General features: G+C 34.9%; 2 protein-coding genes across 4 annotated transcripts in view; one reads left to right on the top strand and one right to left on the bottom strand.

Moving 5' to 3' along the window:
• The first annotated feature begins 2,531 nt into the window (after window positions 1-2,531).
• Window positions 2,532-8,003, top strand: LOC115996601 (chaperone protein ClpB1-like). The gene is made up of 5 exons (XM_031235903.1): window positions 2,532-2,667; window positions 2,909-4,900; window positions 6,774-7,053; window positions 7,151-7,348; window positions 7,517-8,003. Exons 2-5 carry the CDS (start codon window positions 2,940-2,942, stop codon window positions 7,823-7,825), a joined length of 2,748 nt encoding a protein of 915 aa, XP_031091763.1. The 5' UTR covers window positions 2,532-2,667; window positions 2,909-2,939; the 3' UTR covers window positions 7,826-8,003.
• Window positions 8,004-10,543: 2,540 nt separating this feature from the next.
• LOC115995645 (DExH-box ATP-dependent RNA helicase DExH14) overlaps window positions 10,544-19,105 on the bottom strand; it is a 28,990-nt gene continuing 20,428 nt past the window's right edge. For 2 of the 3 annotated variants that reach the window (XM_031234745.1, XM_031234746.1), the window contains 12 exons: window positions 19,020-19,085; window positions 17,363-17,518; window positions 17,077-17,220; window positions 15,955-16,022; window positions 15,701-15,866; window positions 15,531-15,593; window positions 14,179-14,274; window positions 13,864-14,031; window positions 12,070-12,240; window positions 11,719-11,868; window positions 11,401-11,532; window positions 10,544-11,193 (listed from right to left, as the gene is read on the bottom strand). In XM_031234745.1, the coding sequence (XP_031090605.1) occupies window positions 11,119-11,193; window positions 11,401-11,532; window positions 11,719-11,868; window positions 12,070-12,240; window positions 13,864-14,031; window positions 14,179-14,274; window positions 15,531-15,593; window positions 15,701-15,866; window positions 15,955-16,022; window positions 17,077-17,220; window positions 17,363-17,518; window positions 19,020-19,085 (1,455 nt within the window). In that variant the 3' untranslated portion in view covers window positions 10,544-11,118. Of the gene's footprint in view, window positions 11,194-11,400; window positions 11,533-11,718; window positions 11,869-12,069; window positions 12,241-13,863; window positions 14,032-14,178; window positions 14,275-15,530; window positions 15,594-15,700; window positions 15,867-15,954; window positions 16,023-16,509; window positions 16,683-17,076; window positions 17,221-17,362; window positions 17,519-19,019; window positions 19,086-19,105 lie in introns of those variants that run through there. The other variant, XM_031234747.1, reaches the window with a different exon arrangement.

Below are 19,105 nucleotides of genomic sequence, written 5' to 3'. Positions count from 1 at the left end.
GTCACTAAATATGAAATTTCTTGTAGTGTCTTTGATTCGTTTGTTGATCTTGATTGACCTCATTCGTTGCGACGCTGGTTGTAACCCCGTTGCAAGCATTACAAGATTTATTATCTCCAATGGCTAACTTTCACTACCCAAAATGACCTGTAAAAAATGAAAAAACTTTCATAAAATAATCCCCCAATTCAAACTCGTAGCAGGAAAAGTAGTATATAGTGAGATGGTTGGGAGACGTACACAGTAAAATGTGCTTAAATATTTTTTTTTTCAGAATGCTGATTAATGCATTGATAGTCGAAGGTGGATAATAGTATAATCCGAAATTAAACCCAAATCCAAGCTACTTTACAGCTTTTAAACCTAATTCAGATTATATCAAAAGGAAACACAGATTTAAATGATTTGATCTAAGAGCTTGTAAATTTGGTGACTGCTTTGGTGCATTTAGAAACGGCGTGCTTTGCCAATTCGCCGGGAAGAACCAATCTAATGGTGGTCTGAATCTCACGAGAAGTGATGGTCGGCTTGTTGTTGTAGCGGGCCAAGCGAGACGCCTCTTGGGCAAGCTTTTCGAAGATATCGTTGATGAAGCTATTCATGATGCCCATGGCCTCGCTGGAGATCCTGATGTCAGGATGGACTTGCTTTAGCACCTTGAAGATGTAGTGCTAATTTATGGTAATATATTTTAATATTAGAATAGAAAAAATATTATAATTGATATAGTTAATGAAATTAGTATGGTAATTGCCACAATATTTGGTAATTATAATTAATATAATTAACTTCATTGAGAAATATAATATTTCTTCCGTAGCAATATTTTTGGAAATTTAATTAAATTATAATCAATAAAATATGAAATATAATTAAGGAAATGAAATTATAAAATTAACAAAATATGTGTTCATAAATATTTAGGAATTTTTTTTAAATACATACATATGCAGTACATTAATCATACAAAATTTAAATGCTAATTTTTTAATTTCTAAATGTAAAATTTTAATTATAAATCTATCAATATAAATTTTAAATTCATAATAACAAAAAAAATTATATATTGATTCAAAATATAAAAAGATTCTAATGGAAATGAAAACGGAAATTAGGCAAATTTGAAAAGGAAAATGATATTACTAATTTTCTGAAAATTATTTAAAAACTTAAAAAAAATTAAATAGACTTTCCTTTTGAAAACTTTAAATTATTTAAACTTTAAAAAGATTAATCAAACATGGGTTGTTAAATTTTTTTTAATAATTACAATTAGTTCATTCAAATATGGAGGAGGAAGAAAAAATTAAATGTGATATGGTGAAAATGAATATAGTTAAGGTATAAAAGTATAATTGAACATATATTAGTGTAATTGAGTAATAATAATTACCTAATAATTATAATATAATGGTAATTAAGCTAAACATTATTCGCTTAATTTATTTTTATAATAATTATAATTAATTTATTTTTCATTTTCCATATTTATTTTAGTAATAATATAATATAATTACATAACAAGTCATATTACATATCGATCTTTTAGAGATAATTGTAGACAAATAAGTCATATATTATTCAATTAATTGAGTAATACTTTTGCACTAATCTTATAATCAAATAAATATACACATCCAATATTAGAATTTTTTATAATTTCATCTTTATTTTTATTATCTAAATATATAATAAAAAATGTATTTGTGCATCGTACAGGTAATTGGACAATTATTATTTGCTCTAATTCAAGAAAGGAAAGCATCAGAATACATAATCGATCCAACCAATTTCATCGAATATTATTATATAATATTCGATGTTATAATTTATATAATTGTATATCGATCCAAATATTCTTAAATTATTATAACAAATCCATTTCGAATTTTCGAGTAATGTGCTAGCGAAAATACCGCAAATTATATGGTGGACCATGGTCCACAATGCATTGTGGACCGTGGTTATGGCTGATACTGCAGTTGTGTTGAAAAGATACTGCAGTTGTGTTGAAAGGGAACTGCAGTTACGCAGAACAGAGATCATTCATCCATTCAACATAACTGCAGTATCCATTCAACACAACTGCAGTATCCTTTCAACACAACTGCAGTATCAGTTCAACACAACTGCATTTACAGACGGATGAAATGGCCTCTGTTCCGCGCAACTGCAGTTCCCTTTCAACACAACTGCAGTTTCCTTTTAACACAACTACAATATCCGTTCAACACAATTACAGTATCAGCCATGACGCATGGTCCACGGTATAACGACTGCGAAAATACTGGCAAAAATACTAGTAATAATAATAATAGTTCGTAAACAAAACAAATAAGGAAAAAATTGTGGGTGAAAATGATACGTGAAACACCATTTTCCAGTGGATTTTGTAATTTACCAGAATGCCCATACCAATTACACGTTAGCTCCGAGCCTGCCGGTAAGAAGAAATTTCTGGTAGTTTCTAGGCGCTGCTTCACAACTCTAGACTTCTCTCTTAGCTCATATAAAATGACTCCTCCATTGCTATCTCTCTCACTCAGAAAACTCAAGATCTTCAAAATCCCACTGCAAAATCTCACAATCAAGTTCGTTCGCTTAGATTTTCGCCAAGGAGAAAACCCGACTACCCAATACCCGCAAAACATCTTCATTCATCGCAAGGTATGTGAACTTTCCGTTCTGGAGAAATTCTATTTTTCATTTGATTTTGGAAATACGGTTTTAGCAAATGTTTCGTTGTTTATGTTGCAATCCCATTTGGATAGAGATGGTTAAATCACACAATCAATTTGCAATGTTGGGATGCAATTTGCTTGTCTTATGCAATAATTATATGCATTGGATATTTATTCTGATTGATTTAGCTGGGGAATAATGTTCATGGTTTGTGTTGTGGCTGCAGGTTTTTTTGTGTTTAAAGAAGAGTGATTAGAATGAACCCAGAAAAGTTCACCTACAAGACCAATGAGATCCTTGCGGAGGCTCATGGGCTGGCTATGAATGCAGGGCATGCACAATTTACGCCTCTACATATAGCCGTGGCCTTGCTCTCAGATCACAATGGCATTTTCCGGCAAGCCATCGTGAATGCCAGTAGCAGCGAGGAAACGGCGAACTCAGTCGAGAGGGTGTTCAATCAAGCAATGAAGAAACTGCCGGCGCAGACACCACCGCCGGACGAAATTCCGGCGAGCACTTCGCTGATCAAGGTGATCCGGCGAGCACAGGCGTTGCAGAAGGCCCGGCAGGACTCGCATTTGGCAGTTGATCAGTTGATTTTGGGGCTTTTGGAGGATTCTCAGATTGGAGACCTTTTGAAGGAAGCTGGAATTAGCTCTGCTAGGGTGAAATCGGAGGTTGAGAAGCTTAGAGGAAAGGAAGGGAGGAAAGTGGAGAGTGCTTCTGGAGATTCTACTTTCCAAGCACTTAAAACGTACGGCCGTGATCTTGTGGAGCAGGCTGGAAAACTTGATCCTGTGATTGGTAGAGACGAAGAGATTCGAAGAGTTGTTAGGATCCTTTCGAGGAGGACGAAGAACAATCCAGTCCTTATTGGAGAGCCTGGGGTGGGAAAAACAGCTGTTGTTGAAGGATTAGCACAAAGAATTGTCCGGGGCGATGTGCCGAGTAACCTAGCTGATGTTAGGCTTATAGCATTGGACATGGGAGCACTGGTTGCTGGGGCAAAGTACAGAGGGGAATTCGAGGAGAGATTGAAAGCTGTGTTGAAGGAAGTAGAAGAAGCAGAAGGGAAAGTGATTCTATTCATTGATGAGATTCATTTGGTTTTGGGCGCGGGCCGATCAGAGGGGTCTATGGATGCTGCAAACCTCTTTAAGCCAATGCTCGCGAGGGGCCAATTGAGGTGCATTGGCGCCACGACGCTCGAGGAGTATAGGAAATACGTGGAGAAGGATGCAGCCTTCGAGAGGCGATTCCAGCAGGTTTATGTGGCTGAGCCTAGTGTTCCCGACACGATTAGTATCCTTCGGGGGTTAAAGGAGAGGTATGAAGGGCATCATGGTGTTAAGATTCAGGATAGGGCACTTGTGGTTGCAGCACAGCTCTCTTCTAGGTACATCACAGGGCGCCATTTGCCCGATAAGGCTATAGACTTAGTCGATGAGGCCTGTGCCAATGTGAGAGTTCAGCTCGACAGTCAGCCCGAGGAAATCGATAACCTCGAGAGGAAAAGGATTCAGTTGGAAGTAGAACTTCACGCCCTCGAGAAGGAAAAAGACAAAGCTAGCAAAGCCCGGCTTGTTGATGTAAGGAAAGAGCTTGATGATTTAAGGGACAAGCTCCAGCCTCTGATGATGAAATACAACAAGGAAAAGGAAAGGATTGATGAACTTCGTAGTCTCAAAAAGAAGCGGGATGAGCTCCAGTATGCTCTGCAAGAAGCCGAAAGGCGGTATGATCTTGCTAGAGCTGCAGATTTGAAATACGGGGCGATTGAAGAGGTGGAAGCTGCAATTGCCAAGCTCGAGAATACAGTCTCGGGTGAGGATACAATGTTAACCGAGACTGTTGGACCTGACCAAATCGCGGAAGTAGTGAGCCGATGGACTGGGATACCGGTTACGAGGTTGGGTCAGGATCAGAAAGAGAGATTGATTGGCCTTGCTGACAGATTGCACCAGAGAGTGGTAGGACAGGATCAAGCTGTGAGCGCTGTCGCGGAGGCTGTGTTGAGGTCGAGAGCGGGACTCGGGAGGCCACAACAACCAACTGGCTCATTCCTTTTCTTGGGACCAACTGGTGTTGGGAAGACTGAGCTTGCCAAAGCTCTTGCAGAGCAATTGTTTGATGATGATAAATTGATGATTAGAATTGACATGTCCGAGTATATGGAACAACACTCGGTTGCCAGACTAATCGGAGCTCCACCTGGGTAAGTTCATCTCCATTTATGACTTATATAAGCAAACATATTGGTAGTATCAAGTGCTTATCACAAAGAAAACTATAGATAGTAAGTTCATCTCCATTTATGACTTATATAAGCAAACATATTGGTAGTATCAAGTGCTTATCACAAAGAAAACTATAGATAGTAAGTTCATCTCCATTTATGACTTATATAAGCAAACATATTGGTAGTATCAAGTGCTTATCACAAAGAAAACTATAGATAGTAAGTTCATCTCCATTTATGACTTATATAAGCAAACATATTGGTAGTATCAAGTGCTTATCACAAAGAAAACTATAGATAGTAAGTTCATCTCCATTTATGACTTATATAAGCAAACATATTGGTAGTATCAAGTGCTTATCACAAAGAAAACTATAGATAGTAAGTTCATCTCCATTTATGACTTATATAAGCAAACATATTGGTAGTATCAAGTGCTTATCACAAAGAAAACTATAGATAGTAAGTTCATCTCCATTTATGACTTATATAAGCAAACATATTGGTAGTATCAAGTGCTTATCACAAAGAAAACTATAGATAGTAAGTTCATCTCCATTTATGACTTATATAAGCAAACATATTGGTAGTATCAAGTGCTTATCACAAAGAAAACTATAGATAGTAAGTTCATCTCCATTTATGACTTATATAAGCAAACATATTGGTAGTATCAAGTGCTTATCACAAAGAAAACTATAGATAGTAAGTTCATCTCCATTTATGACTTATATAAGCAAACATATTGGTAGTATCAAGTGCTTATCACAAAGAAAACTATAGATAGTAAGTTCATCTCCATTTATGACTTATATAAGCAAACATATTGGTAGTATCAAGTGCTTATCACAAAGAAAACTATAGATAGTAAGTTCATCTCCATTTATGACTTATATAAGCAAACATATTGGTAGTATCAAGTGCTTATCACAAAGAAAACTATAGATAGTAAGTTCATCTCCATTTATGACTTATATAAGCAAACATATTGGTAGTATCAAGTGCTTATCACAAAGAAAACTATAGATAGTAAGTTCATCTCCATTTATGACTTATATAAGCAAACATATTGGTAGTATCAAGTGCTTATCACAAAGAAAACTATAGATAGTAAGTTCATCTCCATTTATGACTTATATAAGCAAACATATTGGTAGTATCAAGTGCTTATCACAAAGAAAACTATAGATAGTAAGTTCATCTCCATTTATGACTTATATAAGCAAACATATTGGTAGTATCAAGTGCTTATCACAAAGAAAACTATAGATAGTAAGTTCATCTCCATTTATGACTTATATAAGCAAACATATTGGTAGTATCAAGTGCTTATCACAAAGAAAACTATAGATAGTAAGTTCATCTCCATTTATGACTTATATAAGCAAACATATTGGTAGTATCAAGTGCTTATCACAAAGAAAACTATAGATAGTAAGTTCATCTCCATTTATGACTTATATAAGCAAACATATTGGTAGTATCAAGTGCTTATCACAAAGAAAACTATAGATAGTAAGTTCATCTCCATTTATGACTTATATAAGCAAACATATTGGTAGTATCAAGTGCTTATCACAAAGAAAAACTATAGATAGGTAAACTTTATTTTCTTATAGACTGCCATCACATTTTCTAGAGGTAACTGCGAGACTTGGCCCTTCACCGGTCAGGTGCTGGACTTGGCCCTTCATCGGTAAGGTGCCTAGACTTGGCCCTTCACCAGTTTTCATTCAACAATTCCTCTAAACACTAATTGATAGATTTAGTTTTGTATCGGTCTATGCCAAACACATATATTTTAACCAAGTGTGCTAATAAGCTCATTGTGTGTTAATAATGTGTTCAGCTATGTTGGGCACGAGGAAGGTGGACAGCTGACAGAAGCTGTAAGGAGACGACCTTACAGCGTGGTCCTTTTCGATGAAGTTGAAAAGGCCCATTCTAGCGTCTTCAACACCTTACTTCAGGTTCTAGACGACGGAAGGCTAACAGATGGACAAGGCCGCACAGTTGATTTCACCAACACTGTTATAATCATGACTTCTAATATCGGAGCAGAGTATCTCCTGAATGGACTCCTGGGCAAATGCAGCATGGAGAGTGCCCGGGAAATGGTGATGCAGCAGGTAAATTGCAATAACCCTATAACAGAGGCCAACTTTGCTTAAATCATGACTACTGGAACAATATCTCGAATTACAACAATTTTTCATACATTGATAGGTGCGGAAGCATTTCAAACCAGAGTTGCTGAACCGGCTAGACGAGATAGTAGTGTTTGATCCTTTATCTCACGAGCAATTGAGAAAAGTGTGCCGGCTCCAGTTGAAAGACGTAGCAGTCCGCCTAGCAGAGAGGGGCATCGCCTTGGGAGTAAGCGAGGCAGCGCTGGATGTTGTATTGGCACAAAGCTATGATCCGGTAAGCTTCATTTCATTTCATCTCTCATTATTTTGCCAATGCATTGATTGTGTTCGACGAAATGTCTGAATGAACTTTGCTGCAATATTCATTTCATCTCTCATCAATTTGCCAATGCATTGATTGTGTTCGACGAAATGTCTGAATGAACTTTGCTGCAATTTATAGGTGTACGGGGCTAGGCCGATTAGGAGATGGCTGGAGAAGAAGGTGGTGACCGAATTGTCGAAGATGCTGGTGAAAGAGGAAATCGATGAGAACTCGACTGTGTACATAGATGCTGCATATAACGGGAAAGAGCTGTCGTATAAGGTGGAGAAGAACGGAGGGTTGGTGAACGCCGCCACGGGACAGAAATCTGATATACTGATTGAAGTGCCTACTAGTAATGGCAGCATGAGTGATGCTGCTCGGACTGTTAAGAAGATGAAGATTGAAGAAATAGATGAAGATGGAGATGAAGAGATGGAAGATTGAAACCCAACCGTATATGTTATAATAATATCATGTTTTAAGGATCGTTAAGAGTGTAAACTTTTGTTTGGCCCCAAGGCCTTTAATTTACTGCATTGTATCAATGACTTTTTGACTTTTTCTTTGTTCATATGGTTGTCATCCCCTGAGTTTTGAAATAAAATAGTTCTTTTTACTATTCTGTTTTGTGTAAATTGTTAATGTTTAATGAGCACAGGAAGTTAGTCTTTTAAAAAAAACACAAAATCAACTTGTTATTTAGAGATGTCAACCACAAGGCTTAAAGCACTTCTAACTTGATAAGTTTTAGGAAGCGTTATAGCACTATCACAATGAACAATAATTAGAGGCATAGGCTCATGCCATACCAAAATTTCACTAGGTAAATTCCTAAGTTATGCAACTTCTTTTTTCTTTTGCAAGCAAAAGACTAAGGTAATAAACTCCAAAAAATCAGTAATATACCAAGAGATAGAACTTCCTCCAAGGTTCACTTGAGTTCCAATTCAAAATCTAGTCTTTCCAATATTTCAAGACTATTTAGGAAATAAGGTTCCCTATTTAGTTGGATAAGTGTAGGTATTTTTCGAGAACTGTGAGTACTTAGAATATTGTGAGTATTTTGTTTATTTGCATTTATATGCTCCAATAGTTTTAATAATGTACACATGTATACATATTATTATCTACAACTTGTGCTCATATGTGCTATGTGTAAATAGTTATTTTTAGAAGGTGAATTAAATCTTACTTAGCTTTGCGCTAACTTTGGATACTCTTTGAGTATATTTCAGTAGGGTTGTTAACGAACCAAACATAAACGAACGGAGACTGTTCGTGTTCGTTTGTTAAGGATTTTGGAGTGTTTGTGTTCGTGTTCGTTTGTTAAGGTTTTTGAAAATCCTGTTCGTGATCATTTGTTAAGGTTTTTTTAAAAATTTTGTTCGTGATCGTTTGTTAAGCGTTCGTTAGTGTTCGTTAACGTTAACGAACACTTTCGCAAACGTTAACAAACACGTTCACAAACATGTTCATTTACGTTCGTGAACACTTAATAACCAAACACTTGCACATGTTCATGAACACAATTTGTTCGTGAACAATAAATAATCTATGTTTAGGAACAATTATATATATATGTTAGTAAGTTCGCGAACATTATTAAACGAACACTAAACGAGCTTGTTCGCGAACACTACTAAACGAACACAAACGAGCTTGTTCACGAACACTAATAAACGAACACAAACGAGCTTGTTCACGAACACTTAGCAAACGAGCTTACCATTGTTCATACTCTGTTCGTTTATTAACCGAGTACGAACATAAACGAACGCTTACCGAGCTTGAACACGAGTAGTTTGTCGAAAGCTCTGTTCGTTAACAGCCCTATATTTCAGGTGTGTCTGCATGAGCATGGATTATGAGTGCGAATCACCTAGAGAAAATTTATCATTTAATTAGAATAGTTTTTTTTTTTTTGAAAGGTTTAATTAGAATAGTTTGTTGGTTTGTTAGTTATTTTGTACTAGTAAGTACCTTGGGTTAATATACTTAATAAATATTTTTTTTAGCATTAAAACTTGAGTTGTTTTAATTTGGTTGTTTTTAGCCAGTGTGTTTGGATATAGGTAGATATCCAAAAATATTCAAGACTTCCAAAACCCATAATTTCTCAAAAATACTCATAATTCATAATTTCCAAATCAGTATTTTTCACAATAGAAATTTTAGGAACATTTCAAAAGTAATATATCTTTCAAAATCATTTGTTAATATATACATGTACATATACACGGAGGAACACCAATCTCAATAGAATATGCAGAGTCTTGTTTCATCGAAAAGAAGCTATAGGCGGGCTTCCTTCTTTCGCTCTCTCTGGCCTAGCTTAACCTCTCAGTTCCACAACCAACCCCCCAAAAGAGCTGGCAGATGCAAGGAATAGGACAGGAGGTCTCGTGGGAAAGTAAAAGAGGTATGGTAATGAGAGTAGATCCTCATCTTCTTCTTTCCCGTGATGATTGGCCAGCCCGTGAGGAACTTTATACGAAAAAATGTTCAGATGTTGGGAATGAAACTTTCACTAATGTCCCTGGGTCGGTAAGTCCTAGTGAACAAAAATCTCTCTATTGAACACTACACAAAATCCCATTCAATCTCAAATAATGGGCAGGGTGAACACTATGCATAAATCTCATTTAATCTCAAATGATGGACAGGATCTTAATTACACACCCACAATGGGTTTCCAATCCATGGCATAATTTCTGATACTTCAAATGATCTCTCTATATAACTACGAAGAGAAGAGTGTGCACACTTAAATGCCTTTTTTAGCATTACTTGGCGGCTCTTGTTCTACTCTATTGTTTAATTATGGTCAATGATAAAATTTTAATGCATATTTTTAAATTAAACAAAATTCACTTTTAGTAATCGACTATTATAAGTTATAACATTATCATATACGGAGTTCTTTTAATTTTGTCATATTACATCCTTAACTATTACTCCATATTTACTTATCATATTTAGTCTTCCTCTTAAATGCATACCTTTCCATCATCATTTAATAAAGATGAATAACATTTAATTTCATTATACAAATAAAAAAGTATATGAGATAGATGAATAACATTTAATTTCATTATTCAAATAAAAAAGTATATGAGATAGAGTAATTACATATTGAAAGTCCACCAAATTGACAAAAAGAAATGTGACAAACATGCCCAATTACTTAGCTTTTGCTTATTGTTCACAATACATAGCCATATAGCCACCTTTTAAATTGTTTATTACTGGAAAGCAAAGTAGGAAAAACACTCTTTTGATCTTGTATCAATAGTACAACACAATTGCTTTAGCCTGTATCAATGACATTTTCGCAAATTTGGGGAACCATAAAAACAAAACAAGCCTTGATTCACATCCAAATTGTTGTCTACGAATTGGTCGAACTTTGCATTATATATTTCGGAGTATTTATAAAAGATTAATGAACTTCTAGTTCTGCATATATATATATTTACCAAGTTTTCTTGCCTTTCTATGGGGAAATAGTTCACAATAAACTCCCAACACATGGGCACTAGAGCACTGGCAGCTAAGAAGATTTTCAAGGAGAAATGATCCGATCCTGCATGTTTCAAAACTTACATTCCTTTCCATTCCAGGGAGATGGTGTTGGGTGAACTTTGTACACTTGGTTGCTGCCCAATCAACCAATTCATGGACTTGAAAAAACATGGTCGATTTGCTTTACAATCACCAGATGCTGCTAATGTTGCAAATTAGGAGTATTCTTTGATGGGGTAATCTTGCTCAAACCCTAGATAACAATCTGAGACTAGAAGGAGCTTCATCCCCTAAAATTGAAAATGTATCCATGTCAAAACAATTAAAAGGAAAAAATAACGGGTTTGAGCCTTGAGGGTAACAAAATGAGGATTAAACCAAGCCTAACGCACTATCAGACAGTAATTGAAATTGAGCCTAATATACAAGAAAAATTTTGCTCATTATTATTAGTCTGTATTTAAAAAATAAAAATAAAAAGGAAGATATTCTACAACCTGGAAGGTGGTGGCAGCTGATGGTAAGTCCATGTGTGTCATTAAACGGTCAGAGAAGGAAACTCTCTTCAAAGCATACAGCTCTGAAGTAGTAGTGTTACAAAGGACTAACCACCATGCTTCATCTTTTATCTGCAATAAATTACAATGTCAATTTACATCATGCCACGAATTATAAACATATCAAAGCAAATCAATGTTGGCGCTAGTCAGGCGCCTAGGTAGCCACCTTTTTTCCGGCCAACTAGCAACCGCCTAAACCCCTTTTTGCCTCGGCCTAGGGGCGCCAATTTTTACAACACTGAAGCAAATACTCACCTTTGGATATCGAGGTGTAAATGCTTTGGATGTTCTACGACTCGTATTAATATTTTCCAGTCTAATGTTTAGAGTGTGACTCCTGTTATCACCAGAATCCCTTCTCTGAATTCTTAATCGAACTTGAACACGAGGAAAATGCTGTAGATCCTGATAGAGAAAGAATGTGTAACTAAAACATACAGTGAATGAAAACGTTCATGGACTGAATGAGGAATAGCAACTTCATACAACTTTAGCATGCCATATTAAGTGCCAATTGACTGAATGAGGATACAGTGAGCTTTATGCTATTAAAATGTAGTATGACAGTTGAATTCAGAGAGAATTATCTGAGACTGGAAAGCAAACCTGATGCAGTTTTGAAGCAACAGAATTCCCTACAATAGATTGCAGATTTGCAGAAGAAAGATCCAAAAGCTGTTGGACATTAATAACACCCCGTTTACTTAATGAGTTGTATAAATCATTAGTCATGCATGGCAACATCCAAAGAGGAGAATCCCTACTGAACCACAGGCCCTGCAAAATAGAGGAGCCATTAGTAGAGGCATCCGAAAAGAGAAGCAATAGATGAAAATTGATTGAGAACAGACTAGAAGCATATTAGGTAACACCAGGAAATGGCAATTTTTAAAAAAGTAATACACAACATGCAATATACACACACGGATATATTTTCAAATATTTTTGCCTAAATAAACATGCATAAATATTAATTGTCTACTAGTTCCATAATTAAAAAGCAATACACTAAAGGTGTATATATACTATAAAAAATATATGGTGTAGGTTAAGGAATATGAACCTACGATGGGGGGTATTCAATAATAAATAAATAAATTAGACTCCAAAAGCACATTTATTTTTAAGAAACATGCTCCAAAACTTTTTTTTATCTACGGAAACGGCCCCAAAATGTTTCTAGGAAGTTTCCAATGTGGAAACATGTCTGAAATGCTTAAACACTCGTCCCTAAGAGTTTCCATGCATCATAGACAATCTACAAGAGCAAACATAGTGCAATAAATAAAATAACACATTACTCATCAAACACCATAAAAATTCTAGTTAAGGAAGACCATTTAGGATCTTGCTGGTTATAAACTGATATCTATGTATGTAGAGAATTTATGTTGGCCACAACAATTAAAGTAACACTTCCGTTCACATATCAGAATCAAATTCTTGTTAGAAAAGAACATTAATGATCATACTGGTAATAAATTAGGAAGCTGTAGAGATTTCAGCACCCATGTAGGAAGAGTAGCATGATGGATGTTGAGAGATCAATCATGCCAAACACACCTAATAACATTGTAAGTGACCTACTCCAAGAAATTCAAAACTTCCAAAGTAATTAAAAAAAAAAGAGGCTAAATGTGATTACATTTCCAATAATATACTCCCCCCAACACAAAAAAGGTTATCTTATTTACTACAGGCACAGATTTTAAGGATATAGAGGAAAAGTGTGTGTGTGTGTGTGTGTGTGTGTGTATATATATATATATATATATATTTCCTCTTCTATTCATAAAAAGTGGATAACTTTGAAACAATGACTTTTTAACTTTCATTAGAAGGGTTATGATAGGAAAGTAAAATTATTTCTGATATTTATTTTAGATAACTGGGCAACATTTTGTGACGTACAAAAAGGGGAACATGTACAGCAAATTTAGTATTGAGGGGAGTATAGTTTCCACTTATGAAAGCATATATTCGAAAACCCTTACAACAAAAACCAGGCGAAGAAACAGAAAGAAGGTTAGCTATAAAGAACTCTTTGACATAGTCAATTCAAATGACAAACAATTAAGCTCCCCTGTCAGTCGACATTGTAAGCTAGTCTCAATCTGAGATGATGTGTTTGTATGTATCACAAAGAAATCAAAAGCCCATAATGTTTTTATATATCAGAGTAAAACAGGAAATTTATGTTTCAAAGAATAGTACTCTACAAATTTTTTCTTCGCATAAACAAATGCAGAGATTACAAGAGACCATTATAACAACATATATAGGAGTCTTATACACTTAAAGGGTAGTACGGAGGAGACCATTATGAAGAAATATGGTTCACAGTTACATGTACTCTGCACTAGGTCCATTTATAGTAAGCATACTTAGTGGAAGGAATACCTGCATGACCATTTGTAAAATATGCATACAAGTAAGGGTGCTTGACAGCCACCCGCTATTGGCACAAATATCTATCATGGCTTGGATAATACGTATACTCTGGTCCAGCACAGACTTCATGTCTGTCACATAATCAACTACTGGTAGCTCTGATTGGGAAAAGTGTGCCTGTAACCCCATCATAAGTTAAAAGTGAAGCCAACATATCTACTCAAACACTGTAACATTGAATGGAAGTGGAGAACTATAAAAAGTGAAGTCAACAGGAAGCACTCTGAAACCAATTCAAAACAACTACCCAAGTATGAGACGTACCTGAAAAAGAAGATTTGCTTTCACATGAGGATCATCTAGGCGATTATTGTCCACCATATATGGAACTTTATCAATCAACCTTTCATTATACTTGTCCTGAAACAAACATCTAAGATATTTAGAAGTAAAAACAAATCCGGATAAGCAACATAGCAGCAAATTCAAGTTGTTGGAACTGGTATGATAAAATAAATAAATAAATAAAAACAATAAGGCAACAATTTCGTTGTACATTGTTTTTGCAGGTCAAGGCTTTACTCAAAATCTTGAGTTAGGGGGTGGAGGGAAGAGGTCGACCATTAAAGAATGTCTAGATAGGTAAATACAATGACTAAACAATCAACTGTCAACATGGTGAGGCTCATACCCTATAAATACATAGGTTACTGTAAACTCCATATGAAGTTATTAGTAATTAAGTTGCTATTCCTGTATACTGTTTATGATACTTATAAGAATATACATTAGTTATTTTGACTTTCAATGGGTGAGGAAAAGGTCATGCTCAAGTTGGCCAAAAAGACATACAAACGATCGACATATGTTTCCTACCTTGGTTCTGTTAAATTTATAACTGAGGTCTAGATAGGTAAATTCAATGACTAAACAATCAACTGTCATAATGGTGAGGCACAGACCCTATAAATACATAGGTTACTGTAAACTCCATATGAAGCTATTAGTAATTAAGTGTCTTCTCTCTTAATATTCTACTTGCTTAACAGTTAGAAGCTTCCACCCTACTGGCTACTGGTGGGCAGTGACTCTTTGCCAGCCACTAGAACTTCCACCTTACTAATATTAGAAATTATGAAATTATGGTCGCAGTGGTGGCTGCCTAACACTGAGTAGAAGCAACAAGAAATGAACAAAGAATAACAGATATATTATATTTATTCCAATAGAGTTGAATGCATTTAAGTGTATAAAGAATTACAATTGTTACAAAGAAAAGGATTCTTTGTTGATGTATAGAACCTGTGTACAATTCCCTATTTATATATACATAATGGTACAAAGGTCCTATGTCTACATTCAGTCCTATTCATACAAATGTAATTATAACACAATTTGTTCCATACAATCCTTAATGGTTGCTTTAGAATGATCAAACAAGAGCAATATCAATGAGATCAGAAGACATGATTATAGGGAAAGTCCGACAACAGAAACACAACCATAGAATAAGGATCAGAAAAACAAGCAGGAGCATGAAATATTTTCTTGCATGTAAAATTAATCTAATTATAATGTATGCTATGAAATCAGCCACAATTGGCTCCACAAATTTTATGGCACTCATTCATTTAGAAATTATAAAGAAAAGAAATTTTGAGATCATTTTAAATTACCTCGTTGTGGCGCACTGGGAGCTCATCATATTCAGAAGCACCAGATAATATATGAAGGAAAACCTTTAAAAAAATCCAGGTACAATTAAAATTTAAAATATATATATATTTAAAAAAAATAATCATGACGGGTAATAACAGTGTAAAAATGATCTTCAATGTTTACCAACCTCAAGTGATGTGTCTGGTCCTATATTTGAACCAAACATTGATACAGTAGTGTACTTGAGATAATACTGAGAAGCAATTGACCCTAACATTAGGGGCTCCACACTATCATCACTAATCTTGATGCATCCACTGTCTTCCAAATCCTCAAATGTGCTCTGCACTAAGCTGTTAATGGTTCCAGTCAGGTACACAACAATGTTACCAACGAAAATAAAGAATTCTAAAGGAAAATAATGCAATATGTTCATACTACCTAGACAAGTAAGAACTAATTGTTCCAGGTTCTGCATCCTCCAAACCATAATAAGCCGGGTTGACAATCTGTTAGACGCAAATACCTATCATTAGAAAATGATCATATCTATAGGTAAAAGAATATGAAATCATTTATACCATTAGTATATAGAAGCTTAAACAAAGTCAGTAATATTTAGACAAGTTAAGGAAATTTTAAGACAGCCTTCGTATTTCTATCTCTCTCCCCCTCTTTCTCTCTCTTTAACTATGTTATCGGTAAAGCATATCAGGCAGTTCAGACCAATGCACATGGTACATTAAGTTTGGGACTTGATCAACAATACAATGAGTTTTGATATATAAAATGCCTTTTATGGTATTCTAAGTTTGTATTTCAGATGAGTTGATCATGTATATTGAAGATTCTAATACCAAACAAGTTGGGACGTACTTTTTAGATATTAGAATACATCGCTAATTCAAATATTGTTACCAAATTGAATAGAAATATGTTCTCAATATTCTTGAACCACTAGCAACTACCAGTCAAAAGATCTAGAAATTAGTGTACCGCATGCTTAAAATTAAGGATATTTCCTGTTTGGTCCGTCTTCATTATCCTCTGATTCCTCTCAGATGCTTTACTGCTAAATAATAAAAGTCTACAATGGACAACATTAACTTTGGGCAGAATTTGTGGAGGGAGTAATCATTGCTAACTTTATAGTCCACTTTGGTCCTTACCTATGCAAAGTTAGTCACCATTAGTCCAAGTGCCAAGGAATTAAGAGTATCAGAAGCAGAAGGCCCACTAGTGATTATCAAAATTTAAAATAATGTACAAAATTAAAAAAGTTTTATCAATGTCGTCTATGAACCATTAGTCCATGTGCCAAGGAATTAAGAGTATCAAAAGCAGAAGATCCCGTAGTGATTATCAAAATTTAAGATAAATGTAAAAAATTAAAAATGTTTTATCAATGTTGTCTATGAATATGAGCTCATATCAGGTTTTTTTTTTTAAATACTGACAAAAAAATACTTCACTAGAGTATTTACATCATTATTTTAAGAGAGTAAACGCAATATGTATTACTTGATTATCCTGGTGAATTAGTCTAAGATCACAGGACTTTACCAATCTACGGAACAAATATGTCCAGGTGAGGTAATGCACTGCATCCTCTTTGTGACAGATAGTTCCAGAAACTATCTCAGCGTTGATGTGATCATGCAATTGCTCCTTCAGGCTACTTTCAACTGGAAATGGTTCATACAGAAACTGCAAAAGAGAATAAAACTTATCACATAAGAGAAAAGATTCAAAGCTAGTCACATTAGTATATACAATACCCAAAAAAAAAATTAAATAAATAAATAAATAAATAAATAATAATAATAATAATAATAATAATAATAAAAACCTTCTTATAGAAGCTCTTTTTGGGTTCATGAACAAGGATAACAGCTTTTCCATGTTGATCATATTGTGGACGGCCAGCTCTACCCATCATTTGCAGAATATCAGTAATAGGAAAATCCACATATCTTTTTGCCTTTGCATCATAATATTCTGTTCCCTGGTGGAGGATAGGTATCATTAAGTAGAGAGAATATAAATATTGAAAAACATAATGGAAGTTATATAGCAGATACTTGATATGATGCACCTGATTGGATTTGTTAAATATATGCATCTGATCCTTTTGAGTTTAACAGAGTTAGTAATGCAATTTAAATGTCCTAGGGCTATGGCATAAAATATATCTCCCTAAGATTAGAAATACTGTGACCATCCAACTATTTCAATGTATTTAAAATTGACCCATACGAGATTGGTTGCCTCTTAGGCTGCCATTATCCCTGCAAGTTTGGAATTGGCAAGCTTACATGGCAAGAGAGAGACTTTTTTTTTAAATTAAAGCCAACGCGTATTGCAAGAGGAGAGAGAATTAGCAAAATTAGCAAATGGACAGAGAATTGGCTAAGCTGCAAAAGCTGCCGCAGCACACATTTTGTTTTTTTTTTTAATTATTATTTCTTTTAATATTATTTTATCATTATATTTATAATTTATAATATAATATGAAAATGGGACCCATGAAAGTGAGAGAGACTCTCAGAGATGTAGAATAAATAGTGGAGAATTTACAAATTTGATGATGTGGAAGTGGGACCCATTTGAGAAAGTGAGTTATTTGCAGGGATAAGGATAGCCTTAGGGGTCATAACTCATGTAGTGGTTAACATGATGTAACAATAAAGTGAGAATTTCTCCTCTGACTTGTAACAAAGGCAACTAAATATCAGCCATAACCAATCCTACAATTACCTCATGGTTAGAGAATAGAAGAAGTTCAAGTCATGTAGACTCTTTTAGAAGTAGGGCCAAGGTTAGAAAATTCTATACATCTGTTGGAAGAAGACTTGTGCACAGGTGTCCACACATTTTCTTCAAGTACCAAATGCAAACTTAAGAGTTGGATTGGTTTGGAAATTGGAAGAGACAAGAGGCAACAAAAGTATATGCAAGGACTGACATGTTTGCACAAGGAAGCCCAGATACAACAGTTTAAATGGGTATGTGCATCTGTCAGTCATTCATATGCGCACATATTTATATATTTACGAAACTTAAGATTTCTCTTGCTATTAAGAAAAGGTTGCTGATCTATAACACTAATAAGCATATGAAATTCCTAACCAAAAAAAGAAAAAGATTCTGGAGAAGAGTTTAGAAGGGAAAATGGAGGAGCTAGACAATTTTGGAGTGGGAGATAAATTTAAGGGTTGAGATAGGACAATTATGCATTAGCAATTGACAGGTAATGGAGTGGAAATCTGTTCCTTTTTTATTTTGAAATTCTTGGCCACAGGGTCTCACTTTTACAAAATAGACCCTGAATTTTAATGTGCGCAATAAATAAATACACCCACACACACACATAATATTATTACTTATAGAGTTAAGTGTCTGTGTCTGTGTCAGCGTCAGTGTAACCTAAGTATTGCACCAAATTGATACACTGTAAAAGAACCTAAATACTATAATATCATTTGTGATATAACACTTGGAAATACCTTTATAATGACCAAATGTGCTGGAAGGTTCACACCCCATGCCAGTGTACTTGTACAGACCAAAACCTATAAGAGATGGAACAAAC

The sequence above is a fragment of the Ipomoea triloba genome, chromosome 11 (assembly GCF_003576645.1).
Source record: "Ipomoea triloba cultivar NCNSP0323 chromosome 11, ASM357664v1".
In the NCBI taxonomy this organism is placed as follows: Eukaryota; Viridiplantae; Streptophyta; class Magnoliopsida; order Solanales; family Convolvulaceae; genus Ipomoea; species Ipomoea triloba.
The sequence above is the reverse complement of the archived record's forward strand: the minus strand, read 5'-3'. Positions and strand labels throughout refer to the sequence as shown.

Bases quoted from the DNA above. Each gene is read 5' to 3' on its own strand.
- LOC115996601 (XM_031235903.1), top strand. From the start codon at position 2,940: ATGAACCCAGAAAAGTTCACCTACAAGACCAATGAGATCCTTGCGGAG. The intron at 7,054-7,150 runs GTAAATTGCAAT...ATACATTGATAG, and splicing joins GGGAAATGGTGATGCAGCAG to GTGCGGAAGCATTTCAAACC. The intron at 7,349-7,516 runs GTAAGCTTCATT...TGCAATTTATAG, and splicing joins TGGCACAAAGCTATGATCCG to GTGTACGGGGCTAGGCCGAT.